Here is a 23,063-nt window from a genome sequence, read left to right as displayed (position 1 = left end):
CTCACTATTCACTACTCTGCACTCACTACTCTGCACTCACTACTCACTACTCTGCACTCGCTACTCACTACTCTGCACTCACTACTCACTACTCTGCACTCACTACTCACTACTCTGCACTCACTACTCTGCACTCACTACTCTGCACTCACTACTCACTACTCTGCACTCACTACTCACTACTCTGCACTCACTACTCTGCACTCACTACTCACTACTCTGCACTCACTACTCACTACTCTGCACTCACTACTCTGCACTCACTACTCTGCACTCACTATTCACTACTCTGCACTCACTACTCACTACTCTGCACTCACTACTCACTACTCTGCACTCACTACTCTGCACTCACTACTCTGCACTCTCTACTCACTACTCTGCACTCTACTCACTACTCTGCACTCTACTCACTACTCTGCACTCACACTCTGCACTCACTACTCACACTCTGCACTCACTACTCACACTCTGCACTCACTACTCACACTCTGCACTCAACACTGCACACTGCATTCACACTCTGCACACTCACTCTGCACTCACTACTTCCCACTCTGCACTCACACTCTGCTCACTCACTCTGCACTCACTACTACTCACTCTGCACTCACTACTTCACACTCTGCACTCACTACTTCACACTCTGCACTCACTACTTCACACTCTGCACTCTGCGCACTCTGAACTGTGCGCACTCTGCGCTCACACTATAATAATCCTTATGCAGAATTCCTCTAAAGTATAAGCAGCTTGGGTTTTTCCTATAGGCGCCAAAGAGTCAATGATAGGAAAAGAGGGCAGAGAGTGCTAACCCCATCTCCCCACCCACAGACAACAAAAAATTATCTTCTGCGTTGCTTTGTTCTAATAATATGAATAAGGAATTTAAAGTATATGTATGGGCGAGTGGAAGGTGATCTATCGTATTCAATATATTTTAACACAATTGGTGTTCATGGTTACCTTTACAAACGTGAGATGAAGATGATGCTCACTTTTTAGTTATATAAGGATATTTTGTCGAGTACATTCAAGTTCAACCCACTGGCTGTAAGCAACAAGCTGAGGATCAACAGGCGCGAAACAGCGTGGCGGGCGCACACGAGACGCAGCGTGGGCGTGCACATCAGCTGAAGATCCCTGGAGAAGACACCGAGTCTGCCTGCTGCCATGACTGACCCGCTGCGAGGGAAAGAGCCCGGTGAGTGGGGGTGGAGGGGGGGCGGCAGAGAGGGAGTGGGCAGAGAGGGAGGGAGGGTGTGTGTGTGTGTGTGTGTGTTTGTGTGTGCGTGAGTGTGTGCTTCCGTGAGTGTGAAGCACTCACGGAAGGGTGAAGAGCAAGAGATGTGCACGGCTCCAGGAGGCTCGGCGTGCGCGTCCACGAGATGCAATCGGCGCTCGTTCACCGCTCTGGCTCCGTTGAGAGTGAACTCAGTCACAATAGGTCTCGAAGCCGAGACCTAAAAAGCTCGTAACAGTCTGATGTCCACAATATTCCCAGAAAAGTGGCAACATAAATTGTCTCGCATAGACAGCAAAAGCTTCGCTTTTGCTTTCGTCTAGGCGAGACCTAAAAAAGAACACAATGGGATTAGCCAAAGGTAAGCAAAAACTCAAAAAAACTTAACAGCCTATTAAAAAACAGGAGTAGTGGCCTTTTTGTGCTTCAGCTTCTTTACTTGGGAATATTTTGCCCAGCAATTACACTAACAAGCAAAGAACAAGTATCCAGTGCACATGCACCCAGTAAGCCGTCTCTTGCACAGGTCTTTAAATGTTTAGGACAACGGATTATTCTCTCCAAACAGCGGAATGGGATAACAGCGCATGTGCATTGAGTTGCTACTTTAATCAGCCAAAATGAGGAGGGCAAATAAAGGAACGCGGGAAAAGGTGAGACAAAACAACAAAAAGGGCAAATAAAGCAGACAGGATGCCTCAAAAGCCTTCAAAAGGTGGGAAAACACTACACCTTGCTGTAAGGCACACCCTGATTGAGTTTGAACAACAAATAAAATGTGGGTGCCACAGGAGATGCAAGCGGTTAAGGAAGTTTTCAGTATTTTTGTTTTTAAGGAGTCTTTCGATGGAGGAGAAACAACAACAGTGCATGGACATAAAATAATGCTTTCATTAGAAGAGATAATCGGACGTACCTTGATAAGGCAAAATGCCATTACGATGGTAGAAAGTGTAAACATTATCGCTGGGAAGAGCATGACCACTGCGGCGCCAACGTTTGTGCTGAAGAAGGTAATGGCTGAAATCCAACCGCTGAAATGAAACAGAACCAGAGTCAGAATGCGTGGATATGTTGGGTAGTCCAGCCTGGTGGCACATGCAGAAATAAGACCATCTCCACCCCTTGAAGAGATACACGCTTACGTGTAGACCCTGCTGCAGACAGGCAATGGCAAACACAGGAATTTTAATGTGAGCAAGCAGTCATGGAGATAAAGCAAATTGTAAAATTAAAGATTACTGATGAAATGGAGAGTAAAGGCTTCTGAGGAAGGGCTATTGGGGTGGTGGTAAACATGCCACTATCAGAGAGAGCAAGGAGGTATTCGTTGTAAAGCAAAGGAGGAAAGACACCAGGATGGAATGGACGAATGCTCTCAGAGGCAAGAGAGTGAATTAAGGAATCCAGACAGTGAATTGGGGGGAAAGGAAAATGTAAACACAGATGAGGCAAGTATGCTAACAAGGGAATGTTAGAAAGTGTTGCATGGGCAAAGTACATAAAAAAATAAGGAGTATATTCAAAAGCTCTTGAGAGTAGAGTTTGGAAAACAAGAACTGATAAAGAGAAATACAAAGGTTAGAAACACAAGAACAAGCAGAAACTACAGAATGCGCAATGATAGGCATCAGCGTTACTTCTAAGATGCAAACAAGATCAATGTTATGCCCTGGTTGATTTAGTGTTTTACGTCTGCGTCTCATTTGGATGTCTCTTGTACTTGACTTCCTTTTTCCAGGTAGATGAGTCAGGAGTAAGTGTGGCTCTCCGAGTCGGGTCCTTCCAAGACTGAGGACTGAGGTGGGTGAGTTGCGGGCCTAGGTCTGAGCAGGCAGTTTGCCCTGCCCTTGGTGGGGTTTTAGGTTAGTAAGATGTAAGTGATTTATAAAAAACTGCAAATGAATTCAAATAATATGTTATGGGTTACAGTCAAGGTCTAAGGCTTTTTGCAGTGTTCAGGCATCGATTTTACAACAATGCAGATAGTACTTCTGAGAAGGGGAGTTTCCACAAGGATTAGAGGGCAAGGAATGCCTGTGAGAATATATGTCACAGGTGTGAAAGGTTGAGGAATTGACCTGAATGGAGAGCATGAACTTCCAGTTTACAAACAGGAGGCCTCCAGGACCTGGAAAAACGTTTTTGCAAATGCATGAAATATGGGTAAGAGCAGTAGGTAGAAACTGAGGAGTGCAACATTGAAGGAAATAAAATACCTATTCGGAACAGGAGTAGAGACACTGTCAAATGATGGAGGCGGAGTGAAAAGCAAAAATGGTTAGAACGGGAAACAAAATGATCTCTTCTGAGAGTTAAAAATACACTTTTTGTTTTCTTACCAGGCTCCCCAACCGGAGATCCCAATTGCTTGGATACCAGCCAAAAGAACCTGGGCCGCAATGACGAAGAAAAATGCCATGAAATTAAAGGAGCTGTCAGACCTGCAGGAGAGAAAGAGAGACACTTATTTGGGAAATGGAAGAGGCAATGATATCTCCTCCTTCTATAAAGAACTAATCAAAAACCATCCTCAGCCTTTGTGGGGATGACTAATATTAACATGGAGCCATTCTAGATCCCGAAGCATTTAGTTTCTTTCCTCAGCCATGTTTGAGCCCTGTACAAACGCCCATTACTATGATACTACCAAGAGTATTCAAACATGCATTTTATAAACCCATATTGATATACTGATACCCCTTACTATTGTGGTTTCCAGCTATCTGACTATTGTGTGCAAAATGAACAGTAGAACATCGGTGACAATAGAACCAGGCTACACAAGTCCAGAAGGCAGGGAGTGGTGTCGGACGTTCGGAAATGAGGCTGAAATTCTGGGATGTGCAACTGCGGCATTTTTTGCATAGTTATGGATTTGCTGCATTTGGCCAGTAATTATCACCTGCTGTGTAAACAAGAGATTTTAACAAAAGGATTGGCTCTACATTAAACGGATCAAAAATAAATACAAATTTGGCGATATGTGTTCCAGCGCAGTGGACCCCCTTCACAAGGGTTGACGGGTTTTCTTGTTGCTGTCCTTGCTTGTTAAAATGTATTAATTAGGCGAAACCTTTGCCCAGACAGTGTTACTATGCATAAAAATTACAACATAATGAAGTAAAATTATCACAAATTGTGCCTGGTTATGCCACATAATTTGCCTTTTCTTGTCGCATAATCAAGTTAACCCTGCTACATAATTTGCACCTTGCTTGCACTTAATTCCAGTGGCTCTGGAAATTACTAATTGGTTTGGCATTTCAAAACTGCTTCACCTGCTCTGTTCTCTTGGGGGGGGGGGGGGGAAGCTAAACCAATTCACTGTTCTAAATCGTTTACGTATTTAATGTTCTCAAATATGCAGCACTATCATTCTATTAACACGGAGCAAGGTCTCCATTAGCCACCCAGGGATCACAAGGAAATGGAAAGTACTTTAAGAAGTAGAAGGAAAGAAAAAAAATGACGTATGCATTTTCAGGGACATGAAATGGGAAAAAGATTTTTGATCAACACCTTTTGATTTAAATATTTTGTTCAGAAATGTATACTTTACATAAATTAATGTCTTGCCATTTTTTTTATATAAATTCATGCCTTGCCATTTTTTTTTATAGAAGTATTTAATTTGAACAGTTGTCGGCCATTCTCTAATGATACTCCGGTACTAATTACATATTATTACTCCATTCCGAGAATCTACGCAACCAGGCACTCTTCTGAGATCGTACCCATAGTCCTCTTGACTAGGAAACATTATCTCTGGTTCAGTAATACAGATGTGGTTTAAATATTGCATTTTGAATCACATTTCTTTGGAACCATTTTTTAAATCTGTCTTTTACCACCAAGATTTTTGCATCAAAAGTAGAGCAATCGGGGCCTCCAGCCTCCCTGTAGACGGACAGGATCTACTCCCAAGCTGGATAGAGGCCTGCCTCCTTGTACGTCGCAGGATAAGGGACCATCTGTTGGGAACGCAGAGGAGAACTATCCACTGCCTTAACAAAGACACAGCCTGGAAGTAGGTAGCCCGGTGTACCACGTGTCATGAACAAGACGCATCATGATGTGAAGCATCTAAAAATCCCAGGATCACTGGCAGACATCTCCATGAAGGCTTACATTCTTTTTGACTGTCCACATGAAATATCCGTTGTATATAGGTTAATGTTTCCTTTAATGAAACATAATTCCCAGGTTGGTCCTAGGGAACACCTTATTGACAAGACAACCTGACTAACTGGAGATTTGTTAGGTCCAGTAATTAGCCAGGCACCTTGGGTATGGTAGATAGAGCCACATAGGTTTAACTATTATATAAACTTGAGGTTCTGCACTTAATCATATGCTACATTTCGACCACATGAACCACTTGGTACCTGGAAATATTGCTTTTCTTTAAGGTTTAACTCTTATACACTTTCCCCAAACATCTCCCTATGCATTCTTTGACCAGGTAAATGGACACATACCTTTCACCCACAAATTTACACAGCTCAAGCATGTTCCAATTCGAATTGCAAAGTTCAACTCACCGGAAAGCTTTGTAAAGCGGCCGGAACCAGCATATGTAGCTGCAGGGACTGAAAACGATAAGCCAAAGGAAAGCCAAGCCGAAGTTGACACCATTACCACCACCGATCCACCAAGCCAAGCAAGCGATCAGGTTCACTACCAGAGTGATGCAATAAACTGCAGAAACATAGTTGGAGTGAATAAGAGATACAGGAAGAAAATTAAAAAGAGCATTCTATCCTCATGAAAAGCCTCTATGTCACTCAAGATAACAAACATCAACAAAGTATTGAAGAGTGGAATGACTACAGAGTCGAAAACACAAGGATCTAATATGCAGTGGCAGTAACAGGTAGGACATGCAAACAGGAGTGAGAATGAGGAGGGCAGCACGCATTTCACTTTTAAAGTGGAGGGTGTAGTGTGAATGCAGGAGAACTGAGCCAGGAATGCAATCCAGGGAAAGTGGCACAGGCTGAAAGAACAGGAAGCAGAAGTGTGTGACGAAAGAAGTGTCAGAAGAGACCTTAGAAAGGGCGCAAAGAAACAAAAAGCTGGGTTGGGGTTAAGGTAGAGTTGTAAGAGTCACAAGGATGAGGGTGTAGGGGAGAGAGCAGTAACAGTGGGAGCAAAAGCACATTAAGTGAGTGGGGGGAAGGATCGGGTGGAGGAACACGATAATAGTGCAGCCTAAAGGAAAAGGCAGTAACAGGCTTCCAGAGGGAGCAAGAAGCGAGAGCAGGATAGGAGAACAGCGAGCAAGAGCAGGCGGAGGGAGCAGGAAAAAAGCAGCATGAAGGAGCAGGAAGCAAAAGCAGACTGAAGGAGCAGGAAGCAAAGGCAGACTGAAGGAGCAGGAAGCAAAAGCAGACTGAAGGAGCAGGAAGCAAAAGCAGAGCAGGAAGCAAAAGCAGACTGAAGGAGCAGGAAGCAAAAGCAGACTGAAGGAGCAGGAAGCAAAAGCAGGTTGAAGGAGCAGGAAGCAAAAGCAGGTTGAAGGAGCAGGAAGCAAAAGCAGGTTGAAGGAGCAGGAAGCAAAAGCAGGTTGAAGGTGAAGGAAGCAAAAGCAGGTTGAAGGAGAAGGAAGCAAAAGCAGGTTGAAGGAGAAGGAAGCAAAAGCAGGTTGAAGGAGCAGGAAGCAAAAGCAGACTGAAGGAGCAGGAAGCAAAAACAGGCAGAAGTAGCAGAAAGCAAAAGCAGCCTGAAGGAGCAGGAAGCAAAAGCAGGTTGAAGGAGAAGGAAGCAAAATCAGGCAGAAGTAGCAGAAAGCAAAAGCAGCCTGAAGGAGCAGGAAGCAAAAGCAGGTTGAAGGAGAAGGAAGCAAAAGCAGGTTGAAGGAGCAGGAAGCAAAAGCAGGCCGAAGGAGCAGGAAACAAAAGTAGGTTGGAGGAGCAGGAAGCAAAAGCAGGTTGAAGGAGCAGAAAGCAGAAGCAGACTAAAGGAGCAGGCAGCAAAAACAGGAAGTAGTAGCAGGAAGCAAGAACAGCGTGAGGGAGTAGGCAGCAATAGTAGACTGAAGAGGCAGGGAGCACAAACAGCCTGAAGAGGCAGGAGACTTGTGTGGGCTGAAGGAGCCGGGGAAATGGAAGGAACCACGAGACTCAAGAGGACAGAGGGTAAGAACAGCTTTAGAAAGCAGCGAGAACCCTAACCAGTCTTGGGGCATGAGCGGCAGAGGATTTAGGAGCAAAACAAAAAGAGCTTGATTAAGCAGTAAGTTAAGAGTAGGTTTAAAGAGCAATGGAGCAAGTGTCACTATGTGGGGCAAATTCATGTTTATGAAGTGAGATAAGAACACATTCAAGGGGTAGGAGGCGATTCAGAAAACGGGGGTTTGGTCACCTTTGGCAGCAGGGGATGATCCAGCTTGGAAACAGTGCACGAAGGTGATTCAGTAACAGCTAACATGAGCTTCTTTGAGAAATACTGGGGAAGGTGCAGGAAGGAGACTCCATTTGGGGCAAAAGTGCATTGAGGGAGCAAGGGGTCAAAAGCGAGTTTCGGATAAGATGGGCGAAACGGAGTTTGGAAGCTAGGAGACCATGGCTGTTTAAAGGAAATTTGTTTTTACTTTAACACAAGAGCTTTGGAACACTATACCATAACATACCCGTGAAAATCCCTAAGACAATCACATGAAGTGCAAAATATTAAATGTGGAAAACTTGCACTTATCAATCACAAAAACAGTTAAGCAAAACTCAAAAATGGCTACACATATGCACAGAGGGAATATTATTTCAGTGCTCAATGTAAAAACCGCTACATTTCCAAAATGTTCCTAATGGTCAGAAGCAAAGTACATGGATTTCCACTATTAACAAGTCATAATTGTAAGCCACTAAAATGACGTGGCAAGAATTTTTTGATCTACAGTTGACGGACGGTACTCTGTCCATCAGGGTGAGGGAGGACATTACATCCACCACCTTGACATACTACTGTCGACCAAATTTAGAGATTAACACGGACACAGCTAGCAGCTGAACCACTGCTGGTGGTTGCTCTCCCTCAGGTTTAGATCAAGTCTACATCTCTAGTAACTTACAGTTGCGATTTGTAGAAGACAAGAAGCATGCGCCCAGCAAGGCGAGGGGCTTTGGCCATAAGATGACATACTCATTTCTAGATAACAGATCTGTTTGGAGCACCCCTTATGTAACCAAGTTTACACAGGAGCCATGGGAACCAAGTGCCAGCTAGTCTGTAAGAAGTGCAAAGGACCAACCAGCGAAGAGCATCACCTGTGCCATGTAGATGAAGACATGGTTTCCTGTATCATTACTGGAACGCTGCACCATTCTTAGCCCGCCACTTACCTCAGATTGTCCACATATGCCCCGTTCAAGCCCAAACTGAACCTAAAGCTCTTGAAACTTCTCACCTCCAGCACGGAGGTCTGTATGTATTGCAATATCCCTGAAACCAGGAATGGTTCAGTTGAAGGTCAGCTCCTCAGTGATCTGGTGAACCCTTGGAGTCTAAATGGTGCACTTGCCACTGTCAAAGCTGGACCATGAAAGGCCTCTGAAGGATGGTACCCTTGATGTACACCATTGTGGGTGCTGACGCACTACTACATCTGCCCACTAAGAAACAATAACGTGCGCTTAGACCTTAAGAATTCTCTGAAAATTGAAATGTGTCCAGTCTGGGCAGTGGATAGTAAAACGTCTGGTCACCACTCAACTCGACACCAAGAGGCTCTTGGCAGGCTGAAAATCTCACTGACCTAACTTGGGTAAAACTGTTACTTTTAGGAGTGGTTTTTGGGTCCCAGAATTTCTGCTATTTCTTGGAGCTGGAACACAAGAGCCGGGGCTAAGACCCATTGAGTTGTTAATTTTAAAGCGAAGGCCAGGTACCATTGAATCGGAGGAGCAGGCATATCGTAAGGCTGCTAAATAGTCGTCTTCTTGTCTGTAACCTTATTCCCTTTCACTGAGACTTTGTCAAATGAGCAGAAAAGGCCTGGAATTCTAATTCAACCAGACTACCAGAATCCAGTTGGTTACTACTGACTGTAAAACCAGTGTTCCCGAAAATCAAGTGAACAGTTCATGAACACTTTAAATGCATGGAGGTGTATCAAGCGCCCGAGTAACCATATGGTTTTCGATGTATATCATATCTTTAATTGCTGTTTTTCTGATTTGTACATGGGTAAAACAAATATCTTTGAAGCTACAGCACTTACTGGAAACTGGTTATTGAGTGTTCTTTAGTATATGCCATGGCACATAGTTTCTACCAGGACCAACTCACACAGTGAGCATTTACCACTGGAATTTGCTGTCCCTTATAGTCAAGTGCCTAAAAGTGGTATCTTCTTGAGTCAATGAAGTGACACTGTATTTGTGGTCGTGGCGTGCCGGTGGTTTGCGACTACCCACAAAAGATTATTATCCTGTAACCACAGTCGAGGACCCAAGAGATAATATATGTTCGATTTTATATCAAATAAGAATAAGCCGAAAGCCGAAACAGTTTCCAGCTTATAGAAACCCATTTTTATACAAATACCAAATCCAAAAACAACCTGCCAATCCTCTAGGATTAAGTCATTCTTTTTATACTTTACCTTAATGTTGAGGAAGGAATAGTTTTCCGTTGGTACTCCATCAACATCTTTCATCATTGCTCAAAAGAAATCTTGCACAAGCCCAATCAATTAAGAATTTCACAAATTCCTCCCAAAATGATTGGACAATTGAAAGTTCACCAAATTAAAATCTTTATATTAATGCTTTTGTTACAGGGGATTTAAAATGTGCCAGCATACACTATGGAGTATTCAGTTCAGGGACTCTCACCCTGAGGAAGTCCACAATGAGAAAGAGGGTGCGTATATGTGATTTTAAATTAGGGCAGGGCATCTATGCCAGCTAGCAAAAAGTCTGGCCCGAATAGGTTGAGCTTTACGTTTTTCTTAAACAGGACAACATTGGCATTCCCAGAACTGTTAACACGTGAAAAAAGAAGCAGCGATTATCTGGTAATAATCGACTGCTTGTAATTGCCTGAGGCTGCAGTAGCTGTGTGTGATGCATGTTTATGACCGACTACAAACATTATGGTTTAAAGAAAAAAAAAAAACACAAACCTGACCCATTCCAGATCTAGCCACCAGAGGGCAGAAGAATACTGAAGCAGTGTCTACAATAGGTTTGTGCTTCAATGCTTATTTGATGGCCAATCCAATCCCAAAGGTTTCTAGGTCTGGTTCATTACTATGTACTATACATGTTGTAGCTTAATGTAGGACTTACAAGTATTTTGTAGTTAATCTGTGTAGTGTTGATTCTCTGGGTGTTTAAAAGAGCTTACCTGTAGGTCTGTGACTAGAAGACACTCATTCTAGGAACTTGTCTTCAGGTGTCTGCTCATTTGTCACATTTCTTCTCTCAGGTACCTCAGTCCATCTCTCACACAGCTCTGATCTTAACCCGCCTACATCGATTAGGGCACCCTAGACTCCCAGATCGCTGCTAAATGGTCCCTTCTAGTCGAAAAGATGTTGGCTGTGTGATCACACTGATGTCTTTCACAATAGACTATGAGCCCACAGGCCCTAAGAACAACTAGAACACAAACACTGACAAAGCCAACAGGTCTGGTGATGGCCACACACATTTTTGATTAGCCAATGCTTGTTTTGTCATAGTTTTTGGAAAACTTTATTGTTGGGAAGGTGCTGGCCCCTCATCAACTTATAAAAAAAAAAAAGAACAAATTAAAAGCAAAAACATTTTTGGATCTCAAAAAGCAGACACTGCCCAAGTAGACTCAGGCACTGAAAGGAACTACGGGAGCATGAGCGCCTTGTGAGAAGGCAGAAGGACTTTGCTCACAGTGAAGATACATAACGGCTGAAGCCAGCTGAGCGATATCCCCATGTTGTATTCGGAAGCTGGAGAAAGGAAAATGTGATTGACACAATAACAGACCAATGGGTGAAGAGGGCTGGCTGAAAACGAATAGTTTCTTACCTGTCGGTGTCGTTTTGCAGTTTGAAGATCTTTCTGGATTCACTATGCTGTGCATATTCCGCAATCTGGTGGTTGGGTCCGGAATCGTAGTCTTTTTTTTTTTTTTTTTTTTTTGTAGCCCAGGTGGGCGTCGACGTCCCACCATTTGGTGTACCTTCGGTGACGTCGGCATGCTTCCGGCGGAAGCTACCACCCTTGGGCGCCATCTTCGGATTCTTTTTTCTGTCTCTTTTTCCTTTTCTGTGTTTGTAGTGAATCCATGGCTATGTTTGTTAATCCTTTTTTTTTTTTTGTAATTCTTTTCACGTATCTTGCAAGCTTTAACTTTCTTTCTTTTTCTATGTGTTTCCACCTTCTTTTCCAGCCTCATCTTTCTGGCGGAGGCGGGTGGGTTCGCTAGTGAATCCAGAAAGATCTTCAAACTGCAAAACTACACCGACAGGTAAGAAACTATTCATTTTGCAGCGTGAATCTTTCTGGATTCACTATGCTGTGCATAGATTTTGTAGCGGTTTCTGTTACTTTTGTGGCGGCTGGGTGGAAGATGAGCGTTTGTTGTTGAAAATATGTTGAAGCACTTTTTGTCCTACTTGTGCATCCTTGTTCATTTGAACATCCACGCAATAGTGCTTAGTGAACGTGTGCACTGAAACCCATGTTGCCGCCAGGCATATGTCCTGAATTGGTGTGTTGGCCAGCAAGGCAATTGTTGCTCCTTTCTTCCTGGTTGAGTGGGCCTGTGCCCCTCCTGTTAGTTCCTGGCCCGCTTGCTTGTGGCAGAACTGAATAGTTTGTGCGATCCATCGAGCTATGGTGTTTTTCGTCACTGGTTTACCCATGTAACTGTTTGCAAAGGATACGAAGAACTGTTTTGTCTTCCTGTGTCCTTTCGTTCTTTCCATGTAGTGCATCACTGCCCTTCTTGCGTCTAGAGTGTGGAGTGCTCTCTCAGCGCTTGTAGTGGGGTTTTGGAAGAAGCTAGGGATCTGAATACTCTGATTCATGTGAAATCTCGACACCACCTTCGGCATGAAGTGTGGGTCCGTTCTCATTACGACCCTGTCACTGTGTATCTGAATGTAGGGTTTCTGTAGTGTTAGAGCCTGCAGTTCGCTCACTCTTCGTAGTGATGTGATTGCTACCAGAAAGGCAGTTTTCATAGTCAGCATTTGCAGTGATGCTTTGTGCATTGGTTCGAAAGGTGCTTTCATGAGTTCTGTCAGTACTACATTCAGGTTCCAAGCCGGTGGTGGCATTCTTTTTGGTGGCGCTATTCTTTTAGTCCCTTCCAAGAATCTTTTCACGACCTGAGATGTGAAGAAACTTCTCCCTGTTTCTCCTCTTGTGTATGCCACAATCGCTGCCAGGTGTACCCTTAGCGAAGACGAGCTTAGTTTTGCCTTTATTAGGTGCGTGAGATACCTCAGCACCGTAGATTCCCTTGTCATTTTTCTGTGTAGTTTTTTCTTTCGACACCATTGAGTGAATCTTTGCCATTTTGCCCCATAGCATTTGCGTGTGCTGGGCCTTCTTGCCTCTCGCAGCACTCTCAGGGTGCTCTCTGGTAGTTTTAGATGTGCGAACTCTAAGTTCTCAGGAGCCAGGCTGAGAGGTTGAGGCTCTCCGGCTCTGGGTGTAGCACTTCTCCGTTTTCCATGGACAGTAGGTCTCTTCTTTTTGGGAACTTGTGGGGAGGCCCCTGCGCCATCTCCATTATCTGAGAGTACCAGGTCTGCCTGGCCCATTGTGGTGCCACCAGGATCAGCGTCATGTTGCTTGTCATGCATTTGTTCAGAACCCTGGGGATCAGCTGTATCGGGGGAAAAGTGTAGGCAAATGTCTTTGACCAGCTTATCCATAAGGCATTCCCCTGTGATTGTGCTTCTGGTTGCCTGGATGCAAAGTATTGGCATTTTGCATTCCGGCGTGTTGCAAATAGGTCTATTGTCGGAGTGCCCCACCTCCTGAATAGTTTCTTTGTCTCCTGCATATTGAGTTCCCACTCGTGGGATGCTGAAGTCTGCCTGCTGAGCCAGTCCGCTTCTACATTGTCCTTCCCTGGCAGGTGTATGGCTAGCAGGTTTATTTTGAGTGGTATTGCCCATCTCCAGATTTCCTGTGCCAAGTTCGACAGGGGAAATGATTGAGTTCCCCCTTGTTTGTTTATGTAAAACATCGTTGTGGTGTTGTCTGTTTGTATCAGCACCTTCTGTCTGTACAGGTGTTTCTGGAAGGCCTTGAGTGCCAGCAACATTGTTTTCAGCTCTAGGTAATTGATGTGTCTGACCGCATCTGTAGGGCTCCACAGGCCCCTCACTCTGAGCTTGTTCATATGTGCGCCCCACCCCTTCTGGGATGCGTCTGTGGTGATGGTCACTGTTGGGTCCGGTGGTGTTAGAGGTTTCCCTACTGTTATCCGTTCCTTGGTCCACCACCTTATTTCTTCCTGCACCCTGTGCGTCACAACCACTAGATCCTCCCAACTTCCTGTAGCTTGTGACCATTGTTGTTGTAGCCACTCTTGGAGCGGTCTCATCGGTAGGCGTACATTGGGGACCAGGTGCATGCACAACGCCATCATCCCTAAGATCTTTCTCACAGTCCTCACGGTCAGAGCTCGCCCCTTCAGGTAGTGACGTTTCTCCCTCAGTAGGCGGAGTGTCCTCTTTTCGCTGGGTGACACTCTGCATTGGACGGTGTCGATTTGAGCACCCAAGAAGATCTTCACCTGCTCCGGTTCCATTGAGAATTTTCCCCAGTGTATGGAGAAACCCAGGCCAGTTAGCGTTCTGGTGACTTGCTGTGCGTGATCCTTACATGTCCTGTACGAGCTTGCCTTTACGAGCCAGTCGTCTAGGTAGGGGTACACGTGTATCCCCTCCCTTCGCAGATGCGCGGCTACTGCCGCAAGGCATTTGGTGAACACCCTTGGTGCGGATTTTAGACCGAAGGCCAGGGTTGTAAACTGGTAGTGATCGTTGTTCACTGCGAACCTTAGCATGTGCTTGTGCTGCCTGTTCATTGGGATGTGCAGGTACGCGTTCTTGAGGTCTATGGTGGACAAGAAGTCCCCGGCCTTTATCTGTGGGATGACTTCTTGCAGGGACGTCATCTTGAATTTTTGGGTCTTTACGTATTTGTTTAGGAACCGTAAGTCTAGGATGGGTCTTAGGCTTTCGTCCATTTTCGGTACCAGGAAGTAGTTTGATTACACTCCTTTGTTCCGTTCCTTGAATGGGACTGTTTCGATGGCCTCTTTGAGGAGTAGTTCTTGAGCTTCCTTTTGGAGCAGTTGTAGCTCTGTTCCAGAGTGCTCTCTTCTCTTTGGCTTTCTGTTTGGTGGATTCTTTAGCAGCTCTATGCAGTATCCGAACTGCATGATGTTCAGTATCCACTTGTCTGTGGTGATTTTTCTCCACTCCTGGAGAAAAAATCTTAGCCTGCCTCCTACAGGAGTTACATGATCTTTTGTGTTCTGTCTGTGTATCCCTCTCCTCTTTGTTTCTCCGTGCTCTTCCCCCGGAGGGTTTGGGTGGTTGAGCACCTTTTCTCGTGAGCAGGCACTTAGAGGGGGGTTGTTCGCCGCCTCTTCTTCTTTGTCCTCGTCCATTTCCTCTTGAACGAAAGGACTGGCCCCTGTTCTGGTAGTTCCCAGTTTTGTCTCTGCTGGCTCTGGTGACCTTGGTTGTCACTCTGTTGTCCCTGGTGGAACGTCTGGTGAGAATCTCCTCGCTGGCTTCCACCTCTGCCGTTTGGCCTCCGCGTAGGAGTGCCCCATCTCATCCCCCTGAATTGCAGGGCCCCCATGGACCTTGCCGTCTCATTGTCCTTCAGTTGTGTGAGCTTCTCATCAACTGGGGCTCCGAACAGCGTTTCACCATTGAAGGGTGTGTTCAGGATGTTATTCTGAACCTCAGCTTTGAAGCCTGAGATCCTGAGCCAGGCTTGCCTTCTCTCTGAGATGCCTATAGCCATCAGTCTGCTGGATGTTTAAGCCCCATCCAAGACTGTCTTCAGGCACGAGTTAGCAATGCTTTTCCCCTCTTCCACAAGGTGTGATGCCCTCTCACGGTATTGCTCCGGGAGGTGCTTGAGCAATTGCCCCATCTCATCCCAATGTTGGTATTGATGTCTGTTTAGGAGGGCGTTCGAGTTCGCCATCCGCCAGTGCGTTGCGGCGTTTCTCTCTATTTACCTGCCCGTTAGGTCCATCCTCCTGCTTTCCTTGTCCGGTGGAGGGCCAGATGTTGTTGGGACGTCGGCCCTTCTTCTGGCCGTTGCAGCGATAATAGAGTCAGCTGTGACGGACCCCTTGATATAAGCTGGGTCCTGTGAGGAGAATTTGTATTTCTTTTCTGTCCTCTGCGTTACTGATCTACATGAAGCCGGGTCCTTGAAGGCTTCCTTCCCCTGATCTGTGATGCTTTTCAGCATGGGAAGGAATTGGCTTCTTGTCTGTGTGGGGAGCAATGTTTCCAGCAGGAAATCTGCTTTTGGCTTTTCCTCCTCTAGCTTCACCCCATAAGCTGCTGCTGCCTTCCTCACGACCTCGTTGTATGCCCCGATGTCGTCCGGTGGCGAAGGCCTCGACGGATATGTCTCCACCGCCTCCTCCGGGTTTTCGGCCTCGATGTCCTGCCATTCCTGGCCCTGGGCCGTCGAGGAACCCGAGCCGTAGCTTGACTGCTGGTACCCATAATCCTCTTCATTATAATAGAGGTCCCCTTCCTCTTCGTGCTCCGAGAGCTCTGGAGTTTTCGGCGGATCGTCGACGTTGCCGGCCTCGAGGGTATCTTGTAACTTTTCATTTTCTCGTCGAAGTCTTTCTTTCTCTGGAGGATGTTCTCCATCTCGGTCTCGAGCCTTCTCTTCTTTCTCAGCATCTCTGCGGCCTGGTCGTCGTCGAGCGATTCGGCTGCTCTTTTCGGCGGTGTCGTCGCCGTCAGCGTCGAAGCTTTCTTCAGCTCCGTTTCCTTCGAAGTCAAAGACCCTTTTTCGGGGGCTTACTTCGACGACCTCTGCTTTTCGCCGGTCTTCTGCCTCCGGGAGTCCTTGTCGAAGGATCCGCTGGGCTCTTTTTCAGAGGATGCAGCTTCGGCCGTCGAACTTTTCGGCGCTGGTGCTCCTTTCGAGGCTTTGGACTCTGCCTTTCGAGGGTCCGCCTCTGGTTTTCGAGGCCCTGAGGGGGTTTTCAGGGTCGTAGACTCTCCTGCCTTATCAGGCGTTTTCTTATCTGTCTCTGCGACCGTGAAGTCCTCTGGACCTTCGGCGAGGTTGTCCTCGTCGTCGGTGGAGAGGCCCAGTTCGTAAAGAGTCGGGGCCTGGCCCTTGCCCTGCATCGTGCGATGAGCTATCCTCTGCTTCTCTCGAACTCGGAGTGTCTTCGGCTTGAAGACGGAGCAGGGGTTGCAGTCTCTGCTCTCGTGGTCGACAGGCAGGCAGAGGTTGCAGACCGGGTGTTGGTCCTTCTGCGCGAACTTGTGGTGGCAGTTTTTGCAGAATTTAAACAGAGTCTTGTACATCCCTGCGCTCAGGGGGCCCCCTGTATGCGCATTCCTCCAAGGACGTCGAAGATCTCGAAGTACTTCTCTTTCTTCATCGTCTCCGCTCTGATGGTCTTCTCCTCAACTTTTCCGGTCTTTACCGTCGAATAGTAGTTGTATTTCCTCCTTTTTTCCTCCAAAACTTCTGGAGCTTCCTGCGACGACCCAGACCCAACGGCGGAAACAAAGAATCTGAAGATGGCGCCCAAGGGTGGTAGCTTCCGCCGGAAGCATGCCGACGTCACCAACGTACACCAAATGGTGGGACGTCGACGCCCACCTGGGCTACAAAAAAAGAAAAAAAAAAAGACTACGATTCCGGACCCAACCACCAGATTCTGGATTCACTATGCTGTGCATATTCCGCAAAGATTCACGCTGCAAAACTCATACACGTCAGTATAGTAAATGTATAATTTTAGTGAAATCAAAAGGTCTTGGCTAATACGAGACCTAAAAAAAAATATAATATGGACTAGAGATCTTTAGCAACCTGACCAAGAGAAACTAGACGCAGCTATCAGTTCCGCAGAGCTTGACTGATGAGGCATTGGTCTTAGTCCCTCATTATAACGAGGTGGCGACCCAGTCCACACTCGCAGGCCACCCTCAAAAAGAAAAGATGAGCTCCAAAATTCTCAGCTCTGCACGGCGGAACACTACCGAAAAACACCCACAAGAAGGAAACTCTACTATTAGAAAGGAAACGTCAGAACCCCCCCACTACCCCCCACCCCCTTCTCATGCACTCTCTGCCTTCTTGGGCTGGGAAGGAGCTGTATAAAGACATCTTCAAGACAACACCTGGTTTTTTCAGAACCTAAATTAACCACGCAAACACAAACTAAAAATAGATCTTTAAAGTGCAAACAAAAAGGAAAACAAGAAACAGCCTGGCTGTCTGTCAACCCCATAGCTTTGATTAGCGTCTGAACTCTTTATCGAAAAGAGCTTGCAAATCATCCAAAATACTGCATTGAAACAAGTTAAAAGGACGCTGAGTGAAGACAAACGGATTGAAACGCCAAGTTGTCAACATTTAAACCAATCAAACACCCACATAGATGACCCAGTTCTGGCTTCTTTAGCAAAAATGACTACCCCAAGGGTCAATGAGGCCTGTGAATATTGTTAATGTCCCCTTCAACAGGGTATAATTACTGGTGTCAAAAGAATCGGGTATTTGAGGTTTCTCCTTAAAGAAGCATTGACAACGCTGTTGGGCTGTTATGTAGTAGAACCTACAAAGATGCTGGTATGGTGGTGGTAAGAGTAGTGGTGGTGTGGTTCAATGATGGTGGTAGTAGGGGTTGAGGTAAAAGAGGTGGTGATGGTAATGGCACACTCAAATGTCCAGACAAAATAATTTTAAAAAGCTCATATTACAAAAAAATGAATAAAAAGAACATTGTTTTCTCTGTAAACTATCAATCAATCATTGTCATTCTGACGTAGGTCGGTAGGGAGAGTGTTCCAGGTCTTTGCGGCGAGGTAGGAGAAGGATCTGCCGCCGGCAGTGGTTTTCCAGACGCGTGGAACTGTGGCGAAGGCGAGGTTGGCAGAGCGGATACTGCGGGTGGGGGTGTGGAAGCGGAGTCGGTTGTTGAGGTATGATGGTCCGGCGTTGTGTAGGGCTTTGTGTGCGTGGATGAGGAGTTTGAAAGTGATCCTGTTGTTGACGGTGAGCCAATGCAGGCCTCTCAGGTGGGGTGTGATGTGGCTGCGTCGGGGGACGTCGAGGATCAGTCGTGCCGAGGCGTTACTGGCTACTGGCTTTAATTTGAGAACTCTGTAATAAAGTGAGTGAAAAACTACTTTGAAGTATCAAGGGGATAGCTTGACTCCAGCCAGGTTTAGTGTGGCTTCTACCGCGAGGAAGAGAGGGAGCCAACGCTGCGCTCCGAGCTAATTAATTTTCGCCGTGGCTTGTACTGATTCTTCGGCCCCCATTAACTTGCATTATTGATTATTGCATCTGATTACTTTAAGAATAGGGATTACACGCCATATGTCTTTAAGGAACCCCCGGGCGCCACACCGCAACATCAAGGCAGGTGGCCAGACCGGGCTTGAATGATACCAGCCAATTGCTGAGGGTTGCCCCCACCCAGTTCCCCGTCCCGAGGAGATCCGCATGGCTGAGGTTGAAAATTCCCTCTCTTTGTCGTCAAGTCGGATTCAAACGTTGACGCTATCTCCCTTTCAACCTGGACCATTAATCCCCCTATTGCCTCATTTCTAATCACAGGAGATATGTCCCTTCACCGTTTCTGAGAACTATATGAATCAAGTGTACATATTTTATGTTTGGCCATGTAATGAAGACTTTATCTGTTATCAGTACTACGAAAATGTTTGTAAATATATGCCCCTCGAACCTTCTTAGGAATTCTTTCCTCGTTTATGAATTTCCTTTCAACTCTTTACACTCTTGAGCACCCTTTCCTGCACGTTTCCCTTAGGGAGCAACCCCTTTTCTGAATCTATCTGGTTTCAAAATTGAGTTTTGTATAACGAAATAAACACATATTGTCATTTTGAAATAATTGGTTGTTGCAAATCTTATATTGTCAAATGAAAACGGTTTCTTGTAACCGCAAGCTAATTTTCTGTATGCTTCAAATGTTTAGCGACTAGGAAAATAATTACTATCATAAATTTTTGAGAGATTGGTCTAGGACCATTGTTTTTGTATCATATTGACACCCAGGTCCTTGGAGCTTTTGTCTGGGTTACCCCATTGATTCTAATGGTTAGGTAAGGACGCAGCATCAGAAATGAACTTGGAACCTCCTAAGAGAGTTTATAACAAAATAGGCAATCCTTCCTGCCCAAGTGTGTTATCCTTACTGCTGCGTTGATGCCATGCCTCCCAACCTCCACATGACGTCTTGGTATCTCTGTGCGCGTGACGGCCTCTCGGTGTACTCTTTTGCAGTCACTGATGCTGCTGCATCCCTTATGCTTAAAAGCTTCTACAGTCTCATGCATTTTTATAGAATGCAGTTTTCCTGAGGGTGCGGTACATCCGAGAGCAAATGTTTGTACTGCACACTGACTGACAAACTCAATTTACATACTATGGTGGAACAATGTCCTCTCTCGCTCTCTCTGTAACCCAGACAATTTTAATAGCAACATTCTGTACACTATCTCAATGCAAAGAGGCAGGATTGGTGGTGTAGAAAACCATGTAAAAAAAAAATGCAGAATGAGACATGACTGAAAGATGAAACTTACAGTAGAAATGGTGGTGTACTTACTCCTGATTATAGCTCAGTTCTACGTATGGATTTATTTCCAATTGAGAGAATGGTCAAAGGACGTCTGCCACAAACGCTACATAAAAATGCCTTGTATCACGGGCATGCCAGAAAAAGGCAACAATCACATAGTTAGCTGAATGCATGTTAATCAAGCTAGCGAAGGGCAGCATAGGTGATGTAACTTTCCAAACAAGAGATTTATTTTTTTCTATTTGGAAATCGAGAGTCCTGATTATGGAGGATGATCTTACCTTCTGAGAACTTGTTAACAAAGTAAGTTGGAATGTTAAAAATACATGAAAATCATGCCTTTAGTAGAAACAAAGAACTTTTTAATTCTCCTGAAAAGACATCACCAGCCTGTAGCTCGCTGATGCCATCGCCAGTAGGAAAGTCATTTTGGTCAGGGGTAGAACAAAGACAGGAGGCTCCACAAACTCAGCCCTCGGTTTTTCAAATCCACATTAATAGCAACATTCTTTAAAAACACCTCAATGTCACTTATGCTTTTTAGGTCTCGCCTGAGCCCGCGCATGGGCTGCCCTGCAAGACATTTAGAAGTGGGTTTTTAAAAGTGCTACCACAGCTTTTGCTGGCCTAGCGCTTGTGGTTACAAGTGTGTCATGGCTCATTAACTCTCTCGTCATCCACACACACAACCCGCCCCCCCCTCTGTTCCTCATTAAGCATGCATGAGATCACGTTCGCGGCCGCGTCACTTTCACGGCCGCGCGGCCAATGCTTGCTTGTTTGAACGAGCAGTGAAAAGGTTATAGTCGGCGGACAAATTTATAAGCTGTGACGGCCGTCATACTTTTTTTCCGCCACTGTGGTTTAGTAAATTACATCTTAGGTGGGAGCGTATTCTTTCAACCACTGGTAACTTGAGCTCACGCAACCTCTCAAGAGCATCTTAAGGGACCGTACAGACAAGAAGCAAGTAACAGGCTGGTGCTGCCCCCTAGCGAGAGTTAAAGATACTGCAACAATTAGAAGCGCTTGTCCTGTTTCCTGAAACAAGTTTAGTATGTACAAACAGCTTTGCCAGCGGTGGCCCTGCCGAATGCTTATATATGTTGGGCTTCTGCAAATATGGCTGAGGAACTAACAAATGTAATTTTTGTTTTCATCAGTGCATATGGCCTGCCACAGGTTTGATATTGTCTGATGTTTGGAATTTTTGCCCTCTGCTTCTCCTTTTCCCCACCGTCTAACCCGGACGTTGCTTCAGTATTAGCCTTCCATGATACCAGTGATTTAACACTGTGGTACTCACTATCCATGGAGCCAACTTAACATTTGTTGAGAGAGGGGGTAAGTGGCGGGACTGAGCTGTAAGGCACCACTTAGGACTTCTTTCCATCCCCAGAAGATGCGTTTCTTGAAGAAATGAATTAGCCTGCTTTTTCTGCAAGTTCCACATTTTCTAAACCTTTGTGTGTCAGCTTTAGTTCTTTAAATTTCCTTTAATTCAACTTAATTTTAGCTCCTCCACCCACCCAACATTTGTTCATGCCAAGGGGATGTACTAAAAGAACAAAGATTGTATTTAAGCCTTACAATAACTATGGCAGCCTTAATTCACTATGTCTTTTTGACAAGGAGGAGAAAACAAGCATTGCATAGGTCTTGCCTTTGGGACCTTATAAGTGTTTAGCCATGCAACAGTTGATGTTTTGGCACCAAGGATATTGTGCTGTAAACTAAACCCTTATAAGGTCCCAAAGGCGAGACCTATTGGCTATGCCAATGCTTGTTATCTTGGTCTCCACATACCAATTACAGAATTTAAACTCTGCTTAGAGATTGCTCCCTGGTATGCGGTATTTTGGCTGTAGAGTAGCAACATGCTCTTCTGAAAGACTATGAAGCTGATAGCATTGTGGCGCTTTAAAGTTAAAGCTAAGTGCCACAAGTGAGGGGCAAGGATTCCCCCTCATAGGTAACAGATTGCCCCTAAGGGGTAATTGAATGAGCATGCTAATCCGAGGCAGTTGTTAATTTGCTGAAAAAAACAGGCCTGTTTTAAAATGTTTAAATTCTCTAGGCTGGAAATAACTTTTTGTAAGGATAGTTGGTGCATTAGAATAATTAATAGCTAAAAGCCCTTCCCTCTTTTTCCATGCACACGTGGATGTTGTAGCCTTTTATTTTACACAAATGTGTGTAGAGGAAAAAATCACAATGCTTCATCAAGCAGCATCCAAAATCTCTGACAGTTTTGGCACACAGAGGGCGGTGTTTGGGACTATTCAAGGTTCAATTTCAGACTGTATAGAATAATTCTTTCGGCTCCAATCTCGAAGATAAATTTGTGCTCATCCCCGAAGCCTTAGTTCTAACCCTCCTGGATGGGGTCTTCAGGGCCTTGAACAAAAAAAAGGGTAGTTACTTTTTTTCATAGGAAGATTTATGGCCAGAAGTTCAAAGATACTCGGGTCCCAAAAGAACCACATTGATGTCAGCTGTAGAGCTAGTGTGAGATTCCCAAATAAGAAGGCATAAGAGGGGAGAGGATGTAGCCTTACGGCTAGAATGGTCGACCTCGGGAATCGGGTTCAAGTCTCGGCAAGGACTCTCAACATCCTGTGATTCTGGGCAAATCACTTAATCTCCCCGTGCCTAACAAAAATGAATGTGTTTTGACACATTAATTTTTTTTTTTAACAACACTGGTGCTCATGTAAAGCACTCTGATACCCGATATGTTGGGTCTAGTTTGCTATATATAAAACTCTAAAAATAAATAAATAAAGAGTGCTCGGGAGTGAATATTTGATGGCTGCGGCTAGGGCGACTGACTCCGGAATCTGGGGATTACGGTTCGATCCCCGTGGCCGGAGGCAGATTAGCCCAGCACCATGTGACTCTGGGCAATAGCTTGCTTAATCTTCCCAACGGCCCCCAGCGCCTAGAGACCCTTACGGGTGATTGTGTGCTTTACAAATGTGGATTGATATTAATAGCCTATTCGAATAGGCATAAAAGAGCCGTCAAT

At 45.3% G+C, this 23,063-nt stretch overlaps 1 protein-coding gene across 1 annotated transcript in view; it reads right to left on the bottom strand.

Annotated features, from left to right (window-relative positions):
• Positions 1-23,063, bottom strand: part of SCAMP4 (secretory carrier membrane protein 4) — a 94,229-nt gene that overhangs the window by 20,261 nt on the left and 50,905 nt on the right. Inside the window, exons 4-6 of the mRNA XM_086947171.1 lie at positions 5,788-5,944; positions 3,586-3,687; positions 2,160-2,277 (exon numbers count right to left, since the gene is read on the bottom strand). Coding sequence (XP_086803297.1) covers positions 2,160-2,277; positions 3,586-3,687; positions 5,788-5,944 — 377 coding nt within the window. The remainder of the gene's footprint in view (positions 1-2,159; positions 2,278-3,585; positions 3,688-5,787; positions 5,945-23,063) is intronic.

The sequence above is a fragment of the Lissotriton vulgaris genome, chromosome 12, assembly GCF_964263255.1.
Source record: "Lissotriton vulgaris chromosome 12, aLisVul1.2, whole genome shotgun sequence".
Taxonomy (NCBI): Eukaryota; Metazoa; Chordata; class Amphibia; order Caudata; family Salamandridae; genus Lissotriton; species Lissotriton vulgaris.
The sequence above is the reverse complement of the archived record's forward strand: the minus strand, read 5'-3'. Positions and strand labels throughout refer to the sequence as shown.